The following is a 14,725-nucleotide window of genomic DNA, read 5'->3' as shown; positions in this document are numbered from 1 at the left end:
GCAGGATTTAAATCTAGGCGGTCCACATGCTACCATCTCCATAATGACGACATATCTCTTGACAAATCTGAATGCGTGGGTGCATGTTTTAATGTCGGTATCTCTGCTTTTTGTACGTGATGAATCTTCATCACTGTACGGAAAATATAGAAATAGGAAAATAAATAAATAACATGAATTGAAGTCTCCAAAAGGCTAAAAAAACAACAAATCATACAAAACATGAGCAATATGGTTATGGAAAAGAGTAGTGGAAACTAGACTGAGAGCAGAGGTCAGCATTTGCGAGCAGCAGTGTGGCTTCATGCCTAGAAAGAGCTAGAAAGAGTACTGCAGATGCAGTATTTGCTTTGAGAACGTTAATAGAAAAGCAAAGACAAGACCCGAGGGAGCGGCATTGCACTTTTGTAAACCTAGAAAAAGCATACAACAGGGTGTCGGGAGAGGAACTCTGGTATTCTATGAGGAAGTCTGGAGTGGCAAAGAAGTATGTTAGACTGGTGCAGGACATGTATGCCAGTTGTGAGACAGTGGTGAGGTGTTCTGTAGGGGTAACAGAGAGGTTCAAGATGAGGGTGGGACTCCATCAGGGATCAGCTCTGAGCCCCTTGTTGTTCGCAGTGGTGATGGACGCGTTGACAGATGAGGTTAGACAGGAATCTTCATGGACCACGATGTTTGCAGATGTGATCTGTAGTGAGAGCTGGGAACAGGTTGACAGAAATGCAGAGAGGTGTAGGTATGTGCTGGAAAGGAGAGGAATAAGGGATAGCCACAGCAAGATAAAATATATTTGTGGGACGATGAGGCTACAGGGAGTGGCAATAAAGAAGGTGGATGATTCTCACTGCTTTGGATCAACAGTCCAGAGCAATGGATTGTGGAAAATAAATGTAGAAACAGATTCAAGCAGATAGGAGTGATGGATAGGATAAGGAGGGAGTCTATCAGAGGGACAGCACAAGGTAGATGTTTTGGAAATAAACCCAGACTAAGATGGTTCGGCCAAATACAGAAGAGGTTTAGTGAATATATTGGTAGAAGGATATGGGGGTTGGAACAGCTAGGCATGGGGGGGATAGGAAGACCAAAGAGAAGATTTATGGATGAAATGAAAGAGGATATGCAGCTAGTTGGTACGAGAGAAGAGGACACAGAGAATCGGGTTAGATGTGATGACCCCAGAAGGGAAAAGCCCTGGAGGAGGTATTCCAAGCTGCAGCGCCTCGTGTCACCACCAGGGGGCTGTCGTGCACCCCGCGGGCAAAAAAAGATATAATTTTAAAGTATTTTCTTTGGAAGACCGAATATTTGAAAGGGATCCATTTGTGCTCGAGCGGAAAAACATACGGCATGAAGGCATCTAGGACAAAAAAAGAGAGAAAAAAGAAAGGGGGAGGAGAGGGAGAGAGAGAGAAAGAGGCTGAAGGTTTCATTTGACTTTTTTGCGATTGTTAGAGGAGGGTTGTGTTTCACTTTGACTGATGGGTGCGCAAACAGTCGCCGGGACGACGGGGAAATAAATAAACAAAGACGGAGGTCTCAAGAAACCGATCACATCGATCAATACGTGCATCAGGAGATTCTGAAAAGTATTTATTGATAGTTCCAAAACCCCAAACTGCTTCAACATGAAATTCTTTTCTGGTCCTTCATTAGTTTATTTTCTTCTTTTTATTTTCCTTTTTCATTTTATCATGTCAATTTCTTTTTTCCATTGCATGGAACTTATGGATTTTAATTTCACAGGGCTTCTGTGCTTTTGCCTACTAATGTGAAATTTAAAAGTTGATTGACGATTTGGCAATTTTACAAATGAATACAACTTAGTCAGGTGACTAGCTGTAGAGGAAAACTATATATATATATATATATATATATATATATATATATTACAAATATGAATATATATGCATATGTATAGATACATCAATGCATGCATTTTACCAATAAATTGCTTTATAGACCATTGGCAGCTTTCAGTGACATTTAGGGCAGGAAAATGTTGATTACATCAGAATTTAGACTCCATACGTTCAAAGAGGGGTTTATAAACAGCCTGAAACTCTTTTTTAATCCTGTTTCAAAAATAATATAATGATATTATAAAATTAAATATAATGATAAAATACAAGAATAATAACAATGGAGAATAAGAAGGGGAGACGCCCGTTCAACCGTCCGCTAACACATGCAGCCGATCAGCCAATCACACGCCAGCATCGTCCAGACGAGGTGAAGACTTCCTGCTCAAGTTCAGACCGAGTGTGAGAACGGCGGGAGGGAAGGTCGCACACGCTGGTTGGAGTATTTTTAGGAACCGCTGATCTCCCAGGGTTTTCGGGAGTTCTCGGTTACCGGAGGTCAGAGGTCAGAGGTCAGAGGTCAGAGGTGTAGAAGTCCTCCTCCTGGAGCAAAACATGTGGAACCATGTGTGTGCGGTAGAAAGACAATAATTTGTTTTTTTCAAAGTGTTTATTCTCATAAACACTTTGAATCTTGAATATTTTATGGAAAAAAAACCTTTTATATATTCAATTTTTATCCCATTTAGGCCCTATTTATTTTTACCATATTTTCTTTTGAATCCTTGAAACTTCAATATTTTCTCAAGCTATATTGACACATCTATTTCGGCGGAATCCAAACGATTCTAAAAATAATTTCCAGACCTCCAGATTACGCTATGAAATTTTACTTAACCTTTGATTTTATTTACTTATATATATTTTCTATATATATTTATTTTCAAACCACATAAATAAACAGGGCCACGCACCATGGTGGCAGCTGAGCTCTTAAAATAGGACGCAAATGGACCAAGAGAACATTAAAGGGTTAGTCCACAATGATTGGGAAGAACCACAGGAGAAAACACCTGATGACATTTAATCTTGCGGGACCTGAGAGCACACACACACGCACACACACACACACACACACACACACACACACACACACACACCATAGCATTTTTTACTTATCCCTTGGCTGCTAAAAAGATTCTGACTTGACAAGATGAAGTTACCTTGTAAAATCCATAGTACTTATGGTAATAATACCAATTTATGATGATAATAATAATAGTTATGATAATAATTGTCAGTGGTGGGTTCAGCCTCCTGGCCGCCTGTGACCCATACTTACTAGTGCCTTCTGCCTAACTGCTGTCCCGAGTAGGCTTCTTCCTCACCATTGTATGGTAGCGTCTTACGTGTAGCCGCCCATCTTGACAAGGCTAAGTCCACATCAGTGTATGCTAGTGTCTTCTGCCTAGCTGCCCGTCTCCCAACCAGGCTACTCCATCGGTGAATGCTAGTACCTTCTACCTAGCTGCCTGTCCCCAACAGGGGTTCTTCCCTTGTGGGTGTCTGCTAACACCTTCGGCCTAGCCATTCGTTCCCAACCGGAGTCCACGTTCCCTTAGGTGTATGATAGCGCCTTCCCCCTAGCCGCCCGTCCTGACCGGGCTACTTCCTCATCGTTGTATGCTAGCATCTTCCGCCTAGCTGCCCATCTCTGACCAGGCTACTTCCTCGTCTGTGAAAGCTAGTACCTTCCGCCGAGCCACCCGGCCCCAACTGGGGTTCATTCTCCCTTAGGTGTATGCAAACACCTTCCGCCTAGCCGACCGTCCCTATCAGGGCTACTTCCCTCGTCAGTGTATGCTAGCATCTCCTGCCTGGTCTGCCCAGTGTCCCCTCGCCTGTTCTTGCCTCTACTTGTTTGGGTAACCTGTTACCTCCCCTGCAATTGAACAGCATTCAACCCCTATCTGTTTGGTGTGGAGTCCTGCGTCTGCATGTGGGTCCCACCTCCCAACCCTAACAATAATAAGTATTACCAAAATAATAATGATAATAATAATAATCATTATTATCATTATCATAATAATTATAATATCAGTAACAAAATATAGTAATAATAGTAATACTAATAATTAAGTCTATGACAATTACTCATAAAAAAAACATTAATAGTTATTATTATCATGATATTATTATTATTATTATTACTACTACTAATAATAATAATAATAATATATTATTTTTACAAGTTACCAATTAACTTGTATGGAAATATTATCGATTGGGCGATTGGCTATTGTTAATTATCTTTATTGCACACCTTTTAAAAGCAAAGCGTTTCTGCATAATGTGTTTACAGTGGCTGATTTGTGGAAGCTCTCTCCGAGCTGAGGCATGCATACTTGCGTGTGTGTGTGTCGGAGAGAGACACACACACAATTGCCTGCGCACATACTTCCAGACAAGTTCATTAAATCGTCCTATCAGGTCGACTTCCAGGAGGATGGAGGGAAGAAGGAAGGGATGAATCTTAGGAGCAAGATAGAGGAGAACGGAGGCAGACGGGAGGATTGAAGAGGGAGGGAGGAGGAAGATGAGACGTTACGGCAAGGAAGAACAAAAGGGAGAGGTGAGAGAAGAAAAAAAATAGAGAAAGATGATGCGGGTGACATAAAAGAAAGGATTAGAGGGAATGGGAGGAGAAGAGAGAGAGACGGGAGAGAAGGACTACAAAGGGGAATGAAAGAAGACAAGCTGGGGAGGAGGAAACGAAAAGAGGGGACGACAGGGCGGAGGAGAGACGATGAAGATGGTAGGGGATGGAGATGCGAAAAGACGTTTTCGAGGAGGTTCGGAGTCGTGAAAAAGGGGAAAAACAGAAGATAAGGTAAGAGGAGACGACGGGAGAAACGGGAGGAGTATGAAGGGACTGGAGAAAGGACGATGAAGAGGAGTGGAGATGACAGAGAGGAAGGGGAGGATGGTGTGGGGAGGCGACGAGAGAGAAAAGAGGAAGAAACCTTGAAGAAGGGCCCGGAGTAGCAGATTGGAGGCGACACTTAGGCAAACAGGGGAGGGAGCGACGCAGTGTTTGTCCCATAATCTTCATCTATTAGAACCAGAAAAGATCATTCCACCATACCATGTGACTTTAACCATGTAACTACACTGTAATACCTGTGTAATAACTGTGAAACGGGCGTTATCTTAAATTCTGGATAACGCAGCAGAATGTGTGATGGAAAATCTCAATCCATCGATGTAAATCACCTCTAATCGGTACAAGTTGCTCCCCCCCTCCAGTTTTTTTCTCGGTGAAACCTCCCAAACCCCCAACCCTGTGATTGACAGGTGACTGTGAGCGTCCTGATTAAGCCCCGCCTCTTGCCCTTAACAACCACAAGCCCCGCATCAGCCAACCCAAGGTTCTGGATAAGTGGCGTGCACGGTGAATGGTGTGGATTCACTCCAGCTGCATGACGAAATCCAACACACACACACACACACACACACACAGAGACAGACACCCTGCTGCGAGCACATTTGTATTCAGCTGACGTACCCTGATGTGATCTGAGTATTCGAAAAAAAAAAAAAGGTTGCTATGAAACGCTGGGTCATAACATTACCGGCCGCTGCGTCAGACCATTATTTGAACTTCCTGAATCCTTAAGAATAAGATGTTTAAAAAAAAAAAAAAAGGAAAAGTCCAGCCATATTAGGGAAAGGAAACTTCAAAAGATGGTACAGTGCGGTGGTTCCCCCCCCCTGTCGGGAACCCTTAGGGGGGGTGTCATATCAGAGGGACTCTGCGGTATTGCAGTTTTTGTTTGCTCTCACCGTGTAAATCCAACTGCTGTGGTGGGAAATGGGATCAATGCGATTACATCCCTGCCCTGCGGGGTTTCCGCGGAAACGCAGCATCGCTTCTGGCGTTTTTTTCCCGCAGGTGATCTTCAATCCCAATGACTTTTCCAAACTCTTTCTAACAGTTACAATCTCAAATTGGGCCTCCGCCGATTAGGAATAAGCCCGCGATGAATCCTGCTGTTGAGTCATGACATCACCATGGCAACCCGAATGAGCATTGCGACTTTTTAACAGTTCTTTTTCGGGAAATCTGACAAATGAGCCATGCTGTTGCACGCAATTGACCAATTAGCTAATTCCATGTAATCCCAGATTGTCAGGATGTGACTCAGCGCTTTGGTGGGTGAATTCGCAACAGTGAGAGCGTGTGTGTGCGTGTGTGTGTGTGCGTGTGTGTAATCTTCATTCAGACTCTTTAGCCAGTAGCCAGTTTAGCGATACCACTATGCTGATCCAGATCACATGGCTGAAGGGGGCGGAGTCAATCCCCCCTGATGCCGGATGGGACGTCAGGATAATCTGGACTGGGCCGTCACGGAGATGAAACACACACACACACACACGCGCGCACACACACACACACACACATAAAGTCAGAGAGCTTCTGACTGACCCAAACTGGATGCTTCACCCCTGACACGCCACGCCATGCCACGCCACGCCACGCCACGCCATAATGCCATCAACCTCCACCACTGAAGAACAAATGCTTGTTTGAACAACAGGAAAGCTGACCAGCGACCTTCAGTCGGCGCCAAAAATATCTGATTCCGGTGAAACAGCCAATCAAAAGACAACATCCGACGATCAAAACCGCTAACGGAAGCTAACAGAAGCCAATGGCGCTGGGCGACTTACAATATTCATGAGTGTAAGGAGGTAGTTCTGCACATGCTCCTTCCCGTGGAAACGAACCACCGAGTCATCCACGCCCAGCAGGATTTCGATGTTGTAGTCGTCATCCCCGGCGTCACGGCGCCGCCTCCGCGCTGTTTCGTTGACCTGCCGGGCTACGGAGTCCAGTCCCCCGAGGACAGCCAGGTCAGGTTCTGCAAAAAGTAAATAGACAGAAAAAGAAAAGATGTAGTACTTATTTCAGCTACAAGCTACATCCTGGCTATTCTCTGCTTCAGATCAATTCAATGCGAGAACAAAAAAAAAACATAATAGTACAGTTAATGATATATAAGCAAGGCGGGCGTTAACATGGCGATGACTGAGGACAGACGGAACGTGCAGTAGATCTATCGGGGAACTGCTGCAAGACGCTCCTGCTAGCAAGATAGTTTGTGATGCAATGCGGTGAATCTACCATGTTACGTCATCTGAACGGGAGCTAACTGTTTGCTAACTCCGCGGAGCCATGTAAACCCTTGAGCTAGTAACTCTTTCATCACGCCGTTTCTTTCCAGCTCGGTCCTGTTTTGTAGCGAGAAAACAACTTTTTCGATGTGTTTTTACATGGCGTTTTGCAAGAAGTACCCGCTAATAAACGTGGCTTACACCCATCACCCACATGAAAGACCCTGCCTTGGAGTAGCGGCTGAAATCTGGTTCCGGAATTCTACTTCCTGGAAAAGTACTAATAGCTGCAAAAAGTTCTGACTGCAGAAAAAAGTTGAACGTATCCTCGCGTGTATGAGCATCACCAGGGTAACGTTCGTGTTTCAACGTTTTGGGGGTTCTCTGGCGCCCCCCGATGGCCGGGCCTGTCAGCCGCAGCCTGGGGATGCACGCTGGGACACAGCAACACGTCCATCACAACATGCAGGTTGTTGATCTGTCACCAGTCTGTTGTGGAATGCAGAATAAACTCACACACCAGTGTAGTATTTGTTTGTGAGTGAGTGTGTGTGTGTGTGTGTGTGTGTGTGTGTGTGCGCGTGGGGTCGCAGTACTCTGGATCACTGCAGTGGTTAAGTGCCTGGCTCTGACTCCATTGACCTGGGTTCCACTGCTGTTTTTTTTTTTTTTTTCTTTTTTTTTTTTTAGGTTTAAATAACAGAAGTCATGTGTAAGTGCATGTGTGCGTGTTTACCAGACCCTCTCGGCTCCACCGCGCATCTGTGTTCAAAAAAAAACAAAAAAAAACTCAGTTCTCAAATGCTCAAAGCAAAGAGTAAACACGGCGGGACGGAGGTCGTCATCTTCCATTTGGTAATGTCCATAACCCCCCCCCCTCCCTCGCTTCTCCCCCAAAAAAACGCCGCCCGTCTGCCGGCGAGACAGCGCCGCCCTTGAGCGCTGCAGCGGTTCACGCCGCCCCTTTTCAAAGAAAAAAAACAAAACAAACAAAAACAAACTAGAGTTGATAAACAGCACACACCGACTCACATGGACCTGTCCAGATGCGGGGGCGGCCATCTTGCCCCGTTACGCACGCGCTCAAACACGCTTCTTCTCTCCCCTTTCAACCGGAACGCGACAGAGGGGAAATTTACCTTTTTTTTTTTTTTTAAGAAATACTGACAAATCCCCCCCATCCCTGCCCGATATGTCAACATTTCAAAATTGCAATTCCGCCACGCTTCATCCGTTAACCACCAGGGGGCGACTGCAACTCATACACAGTCACGAGTCAAACGCCGCCACCGCCGCCGCCGCCCAAGTCTGAGCGGGGGCCCCGCGTGACGGCCCCTCACAAGCTATGCATACACATCACGCGCTTTTATTTTGGAAAACGCTCCATGGAGGAAGTGTGCCGGTCGCGTGGCGCTTGGTTTCTTTCATGATTTTTTTTTTTTTCTCTCCTTGGCAAAAGATGGGGCCGCTTCAGTAATTCTGGAGGTGTGTGTGTGAGTGTGTGTGTGTGTGTGTGAGAGTCTGTTTTTCCCCACGTTCAGATGACCTCAACAGGAAGTTGTGACACTCCGCCGGTTCCTCCTTGCAAGTGAACCGCTTGACCGCTGCCGCTCGTGTTCACTCGTGTTTTTATTTATCTTTTTAGTCATCTGAGCCTCCTCTTTATTTTTACAAAAAGAGCGACAAAGGCTATACGTTGTGATTTTGTTTATTTTCCTTGTATGTTAGCTTTCAGGAGAACAACTAGCTTGAGAGTCCTGTGACTGTCGCCTGAAATTTATCGCTCATCTGTTCTGTCTTGACTCTAACATCGTGCAGGGTTTTTGGAGAATTCCTCGCTCGATTGATCGTTCGCATTCACGATCATGACCGATGACAGTCCGTATTCTTCGGAAGAGACAATCTCAGACTTGCCAGTTCTAAATTTCAGAGACAATCCAGCTGGCAGATAGATGCTAACATTTTCCCCCAATATTCAAGCTAATTTTTGGAAGATTTTCTTTTTCTTTTTACACCATGATTTATATAATAACAAATAACTCAATAACTCAAAGTGGTCTGTTTTTTTTGTTTTTTTTTAATATCATTTTATGTATTTATCAATTTATTTTTACAACTTTTTGGGGGGATCGATAAACTACATTCTATTCGATCGATTTTGACAAGTTCCCAAGTGAATTCCTGTTTTTCACAAGGTAATGTTTTAGCAAATTTCAGATCATTTTGGACAACATTTTCTGCAGATTCCTCCTCCAGCTTCTGTCAATTCTCAGATTCTAATCAATCGATTAGCGACCGATTCATTAATCGCTTGACAAGATGAACACAAAGTGGGAGGATCTAAGTTCCATCGAAGTTCACGAGCCATGTAATAACTTAGACCGATGACCGATGTCTGAATCCTTCGGTAAAGACATTCACAGACTCGCTAGTCCCAAATTTCAAGAAGCACAGACGGATGCTAATATCTTCCCTCAAACTGCAAGCTAATTTTCAGATTCCTTTTTTTCAATTGACAAGACAAACACTAAACCCCGGAGGATCCTTCAAAGTTCACGGGTCGCGGAATAACGTAGTAAAGAGCCGATTCGTCCGTAAGGAAAACAAAACAGCGCCGGGAGAAAAGGGGGCTTCTGTGCGAGGACAGGCAAAAAAAAAAAAAAAACTTCCCCGACATCAATGGTTAACCCCCCGCCTCCTCCTCCTCCTCCTCCTCGCTGGTTGAAGATACTGCGATGCCGAGGCCATAAATAAAGCCGGGGGCCACGTCTTTGGTTTTTCCAGGGCCGCCCGGGGCCGCAGACAGGGCCGGCGTTCAGCCCGCAGGGAGCTAAAATAAATAGGCAGGAATGGCTGCCACCTCGGCGGCGGCCCGGCTCCGACAGTGTTGGGATTGTGGAGCGCATTCCACCTCCGCGCCGCTCCCGTCATGACACAGGCATTCTTGTGCGGCCGGCCAGCCCCCTCCCCTCGTCCTCCACCGTCTCCTCCCCGACCCTCGTCTTCCTCCCCCCAAACCCGAGTAAACAGCCGACTTCAAACGCACAGGACTCTCCCTCGGCAGCGGCGCTCTCCTCAAGAAACGCCAGTGTGCTCTTCGGCCGGCGGCGACCCTCCGCCTCTGCCGGCCCGCTGCACGCCGGGCCCCGGGGGAGCCCCGGCGTGCAGCGGCAGCCCCCCCCCCTCCGCCGCCTCCACCCTCACCCCGCCCTCCCCGCCCACACGTGGCAAATGTGCAGCAAGGTGGCAACGGTGGGCCGGCCCAGATGGCCGCAAGCTAAAAATGGGACGGCGGTGGGCGACAGGCAGCTCGCCATCGGCCCCCGAGTGGAAATCTACCGTGTTCTGCTGTGACGCCATTAACACACACACACACACACTCGTGCAAAATCTGGGTTGGGTTGCCGGGATGACATATCGTGGGCGTTTTTCCACACCTGAGAGTCCGAACAGCAGCTTCTTCCTCTTTTTTTCTTTTCTGATGTGCTACTTCCAGGCTCATGAGGACATTGCGCGGAACAACAACGTTTGTTTTTGTCTCGGTTCCAAGGACACAATTGTTTGCAAAGCAACTTTACATTCGGTATCTTTGGAGCCCTTTCTGCCTTCGACTTTTCCGAACTCCGAAAAGTGCGAGTCCTGTCTTTGTTTATCTTTTTGAAATCTTACATCGTGCGGGGTTCTTGAAAAATCCCTCGCCCGATTGTTTGTTTGCGTTGATGATTGCGGGCGATGACGGCTGCGATGATGGGTGCGATCTTTCAAGCTAATTTTGGAAATATATATTCTTTTAACACCAGATTATTGTGGCTTTTTTTTAATAAAATTTTATTTTATTCATTTTTTTTTCATTTTTCAATCTCTTTCGAGGATCAATATATACTCTATTTATTTAGACAGATTACCAGGACATTTCTTGCTTTTCTCGAATTGAGTGACTTTCTCACAAAAGAAGATGATGTTGGTGTCACATCTGCTGAAGTTTTAATTTAACCCAAAGGACATTATCATTATTATTGTTATCATTAATAATGTTATTGTTATTATTACACAGCAGTGTCTCTGTTTTCAAATATAAATCTTTCCTGAAGGTTGTTTTTAGACCAAAACGTTCATAATCCAAAACAAAAGTTCCCATAAGATACGATGGAAAATGGATGAATCCTTTCATTACCGCCCAAATCAAAGTTTTCTTCCCCGTTCAAACTGATTCCATACTCTGGATAGCCTAGGAAAGTGATTTTCTATGCCAAGGATCCCATATTCAAGTAGGTTCAGCTGGGGCATTCACAAAAAAGATGCAGCATGATTGACAGATCTCTAGCAGTTAGCAGCCTGCTTGCGACTAGTTAGTTAAACTTGTTTCGGGAACTACTCCGTTCCCCAGCTGTTGTACTGCTGTATACAATAACAATAAAATAAAAATAAAATCAATAGCGATAATAAAAATAATGATGATGATGATGGTGACTATTATAATAACACCATTGAAAATAATTACTTATAATTAATAATAATTATTATTAATACTAATTATAATGAGAACAATATCAAAATGACAAAACCAATACTAACCCTAACCCAGCTAAAAAGTTATCGGATAAATGTTCTCCCCTCAGCCGCCAGCCGCTCAGAGACCCGGTAAACATTTGGGCCTCATATTTCTGTGAGAACTCCGTCCAACATGGGCCTGAGTGCTGCAGCCACGGCGTCCAAGCCCGAACTCGTCGTCGCCTGCTTGTGATCCAAACACCCCAGGATTCAGGCCAAGACTTCCATTTGCTTTTTTTTTTTTGTTTTTTTTGAACATCGCGGAAGCAAACGTGAACCGTCTGCGACCTGGTGAGGCCCCAGCCGCCGGCTTGCAGGTGCTGCGCACACAAACGCCACAAACTCACCAGCTTTTAATCAAACCTCGTGGAAACAAACGCTTTTGTTGTTTTTTTTTTTGCAGAAGCACAATAATGTGATTAAATAAAAAAAAAAAAAAAAAAAGAGCTGGAAATCCCTCTTGATTTATTGTTATTAAAGTTCTCTCTGTTTGAAAGAGATCAGCTGCATCTCCATTTTTTGGAGACAGGAGTGGCTCCAGCTGCATTTCTTTAATAAAAACAAATAAATAAAGGCCTGTAGCATTTAAGCCCTGCCCAGGAGTATATACAGAGAAAGCGGTTAGCAAAGAAGAAGTGGGACACTGAGGGGACTGAAGGGAACAGACAGGAGTAAAGGGAGTAACAGCATAATGTAAAGATAGAGGTAGCAAAGGCAAAAAAAAGGGCGTGACTTGTATGCTCAGTTGGACAGTACGGAGGGAGAGAATGATCTATACAGGTTGGCGAAACACAGAGATACAGATGGAAAGGATGTACAACAGGTCCGCTCTAAAAGTAGAGTGGGAAATGTATTGACAGTTGCTAGAAGAGTAATGGAAAGATGGAAAGAGTACTTTGAAGAGCTGATGAATGTGGAAAATGAAAAAGAAGCAAGGGTAGAAAAGGTGATGATTGTAGACCACAAAGTAGCAGAGATTAGTAAAGGAGAAGTAAGGAAGGCATTGAAGAGGATGAAGAGTGGAAAGGCAGTTGGTCCTGATGATATACTTGTGGAGGTGTGGAAGTGTCTAGGAGAGGCAGTGGTAGATTTTCTGACTAGAATGGTGCCCATTTTTAAGTATAAGGGGGATATGTAGAATTGCAGCAACTATAGAAGGATAAAGTTGATGATCCGATACAATGAAGTTATGGAAAGTTATGGAAAAGAGTAGTGGAAACTAGACTGGGAGCAGATGTCAGCATTTGTGAACAGCAGTATGGCTTCATGCCTAGAAAGAGTACAACAGGTGCAGTATTTGCTTTGACAATGCTAATAGAGAAGTACAGAGAAGGCCAGAGGGAGCTGCATTGCATTTTTGTAGACCCATATGACAGGGTGCCAAGAGAGGAACTGTGGTATTGTATGAGGAAGTCTGGAGTGGGAGAGAAGTATGTTAGTTTGGTGCAGGACATGTATGCTATCTGTGAGACAGTGATGAGATGTGCTGTAGGGATAACAGAAAAGTACAAGCTGGGGGTAGAACTCCATCAGGGATCAGCTCTGAGCCCCTTCTTGTTCGCAATGGTGATGGACAGGGTGACAGATGAGGTTAGATAGAAATCTCCATGGACCATGATGTTTGTAGATGACATTGTGATGTGGAGTGAGAGCAGAAAACAGGTTGAGGAAAATCTAGAGAGGTGAGGTATGCTCTGGAAAGGAGAGGAATGAAGATAAGGCATAGCATAACAGAGTATATGACAGAGAAGATGTGTGTGAATGAGAGGAACTCAGGTGGAATGGTGAGGCTACAGAGAGTGGAGATTAAGAAGTTGGAGGATTTTAGGTACTTGGGGTCAACAGTCCAGAGCAGAGGAGAATATGGAAAAGAGGTGAAGAGACGGGTTCAAGCAGGCTGGAATGGGTAGAGAAAAGTGTCAGGGATACTATGCGATAGAAGAATATCAGCCAGAATGAAAGGAAAGCTGTAAAAGACAGTAGTGAGACCAGTGATGCTGTATGGCCTAGAAACAATTATAATGATCAAAAGACAGGAGGCAGAAGGCAGAGGTCACAAAGATAAAGATGCTAACGTTCTCTCGCTATCTCTAGAACAAAGAACACCCTATCCTTGTTATGTTGGATTTGACTGCGGTTCTCCGAGGCAAGCGGAGAACCTTCTGCCACAAATTACAAATTAAATCAAGTATTTATGACCGAGCGCTCTTATTATCACCCCCCGAACTCCCCAACCCCTGCCATTATAGCATTCCTTTCCCCCTGATTTCTGAGGAAGGCAAGTGAAACGCAAGTAGCGGCGTTAATCCGCCTTTATCTTTTATCTTCAGCGGCTGAGCTGTTCCTGACAGCTTCTCACAGACTTAAAAAAAACGACCAACATAAAGCATCCATCTCCCACACCACCACCACCGCATCTCCTTCTTTTTCCTCATCCCTTTTCCCCATCTTTCTTTGTTTTCTGTTGCATCTCACCATGGAGACCTTCACAGGAAAAGGTGATAGACCGCCAGGGGAGTTCCAGATGAAAACAAGCCGCCGAATGGAACCGCTCTCTTGATCCTTCTGTTCGCTCTGGAGGACACCTTCTCCACAGGTTCCACCATTGATCATGGTGAACCAATTTTTGAATGCTGCTACACTCCTTAGCCTAACCCTGACTGGAGCCATCAGAAGGAATTTTGGAGGTAATATCACTCGACATGCAACCCAACTCTTGAGCATGTTGGATGTCATGTGAACCAGAACAGGACCCCAGGAAGACCCAGAGGTCCCAATGAAATCAATGGCCTATTAATCAATCAATCAATCAAACAATTAATCAATCAATCAATCATGAACAGCTTGGACATTAGCACTTTCTTAGCACAGTGACTCTAAACTTTGCTTGAGAGCAGGTAGGTTTGACCATTGCTGTGTTTTTGAATTCCCCCCAACGTCCTGTTATCCTCACAGTGTCTTACCAAACTATTTTTATTATTTTTTTGTTCTCCTTGGTGATATAAATGGTCTCCACACACTCATGGCTGCACGAGGCAGTAACTGTGCTATCGGAAGCACACGCACCCACTAGCAAAAACTGATATTTAAATGCAGAAGATAATTACTTAGAGAACTTATGATGTGAGGAAAACTAACAAAAACAAAACGGCAATTAGCATAGAAACGAGCAAATTGACCTGAACAGCTGTACC

At 44.7% G+C, this 14,725-nt stretch overlaps 1 protein-coding gene across 1 annotated transcript in view; it reads right to left on the bottom strand.

Moving 5' to 3' along the window:
- adamts3 (ADAM metallopeptidase with thrombospondin type 1 motif, 3) overlaps positions 1-14,725 on the bottom strand; it is an 87,341-nt gene that overhangs the window by 35,778 nt on the left and 36,838 nt on the right. The window contains 1 exon segment of the mRNA XM_086169746.1: positions 6,537-6,727. Coding sequence (XP_086025872.1) covers positions 6,537-6,727 — 191 coding nt within the window.

Source organism: Fistularia commersonii, chromosome 22 (assembly GCF_037954325.1).
Source record: "Fistularia commersonii isolate RoL2024-O1a breed Wild chromosome 22, RoL_Fcom_v1.0, whole genome shotgun sequence".
Lineage (NCBI taxonomy): Eukaryota > Metazoa > Chordata > Actinopteri > Syngnathiformes > Fistulariidae > Fistularia > Fistularia commersonii.
This window is presented reverse-complemented; position numbering and strand designations above follow the sequence as displayed.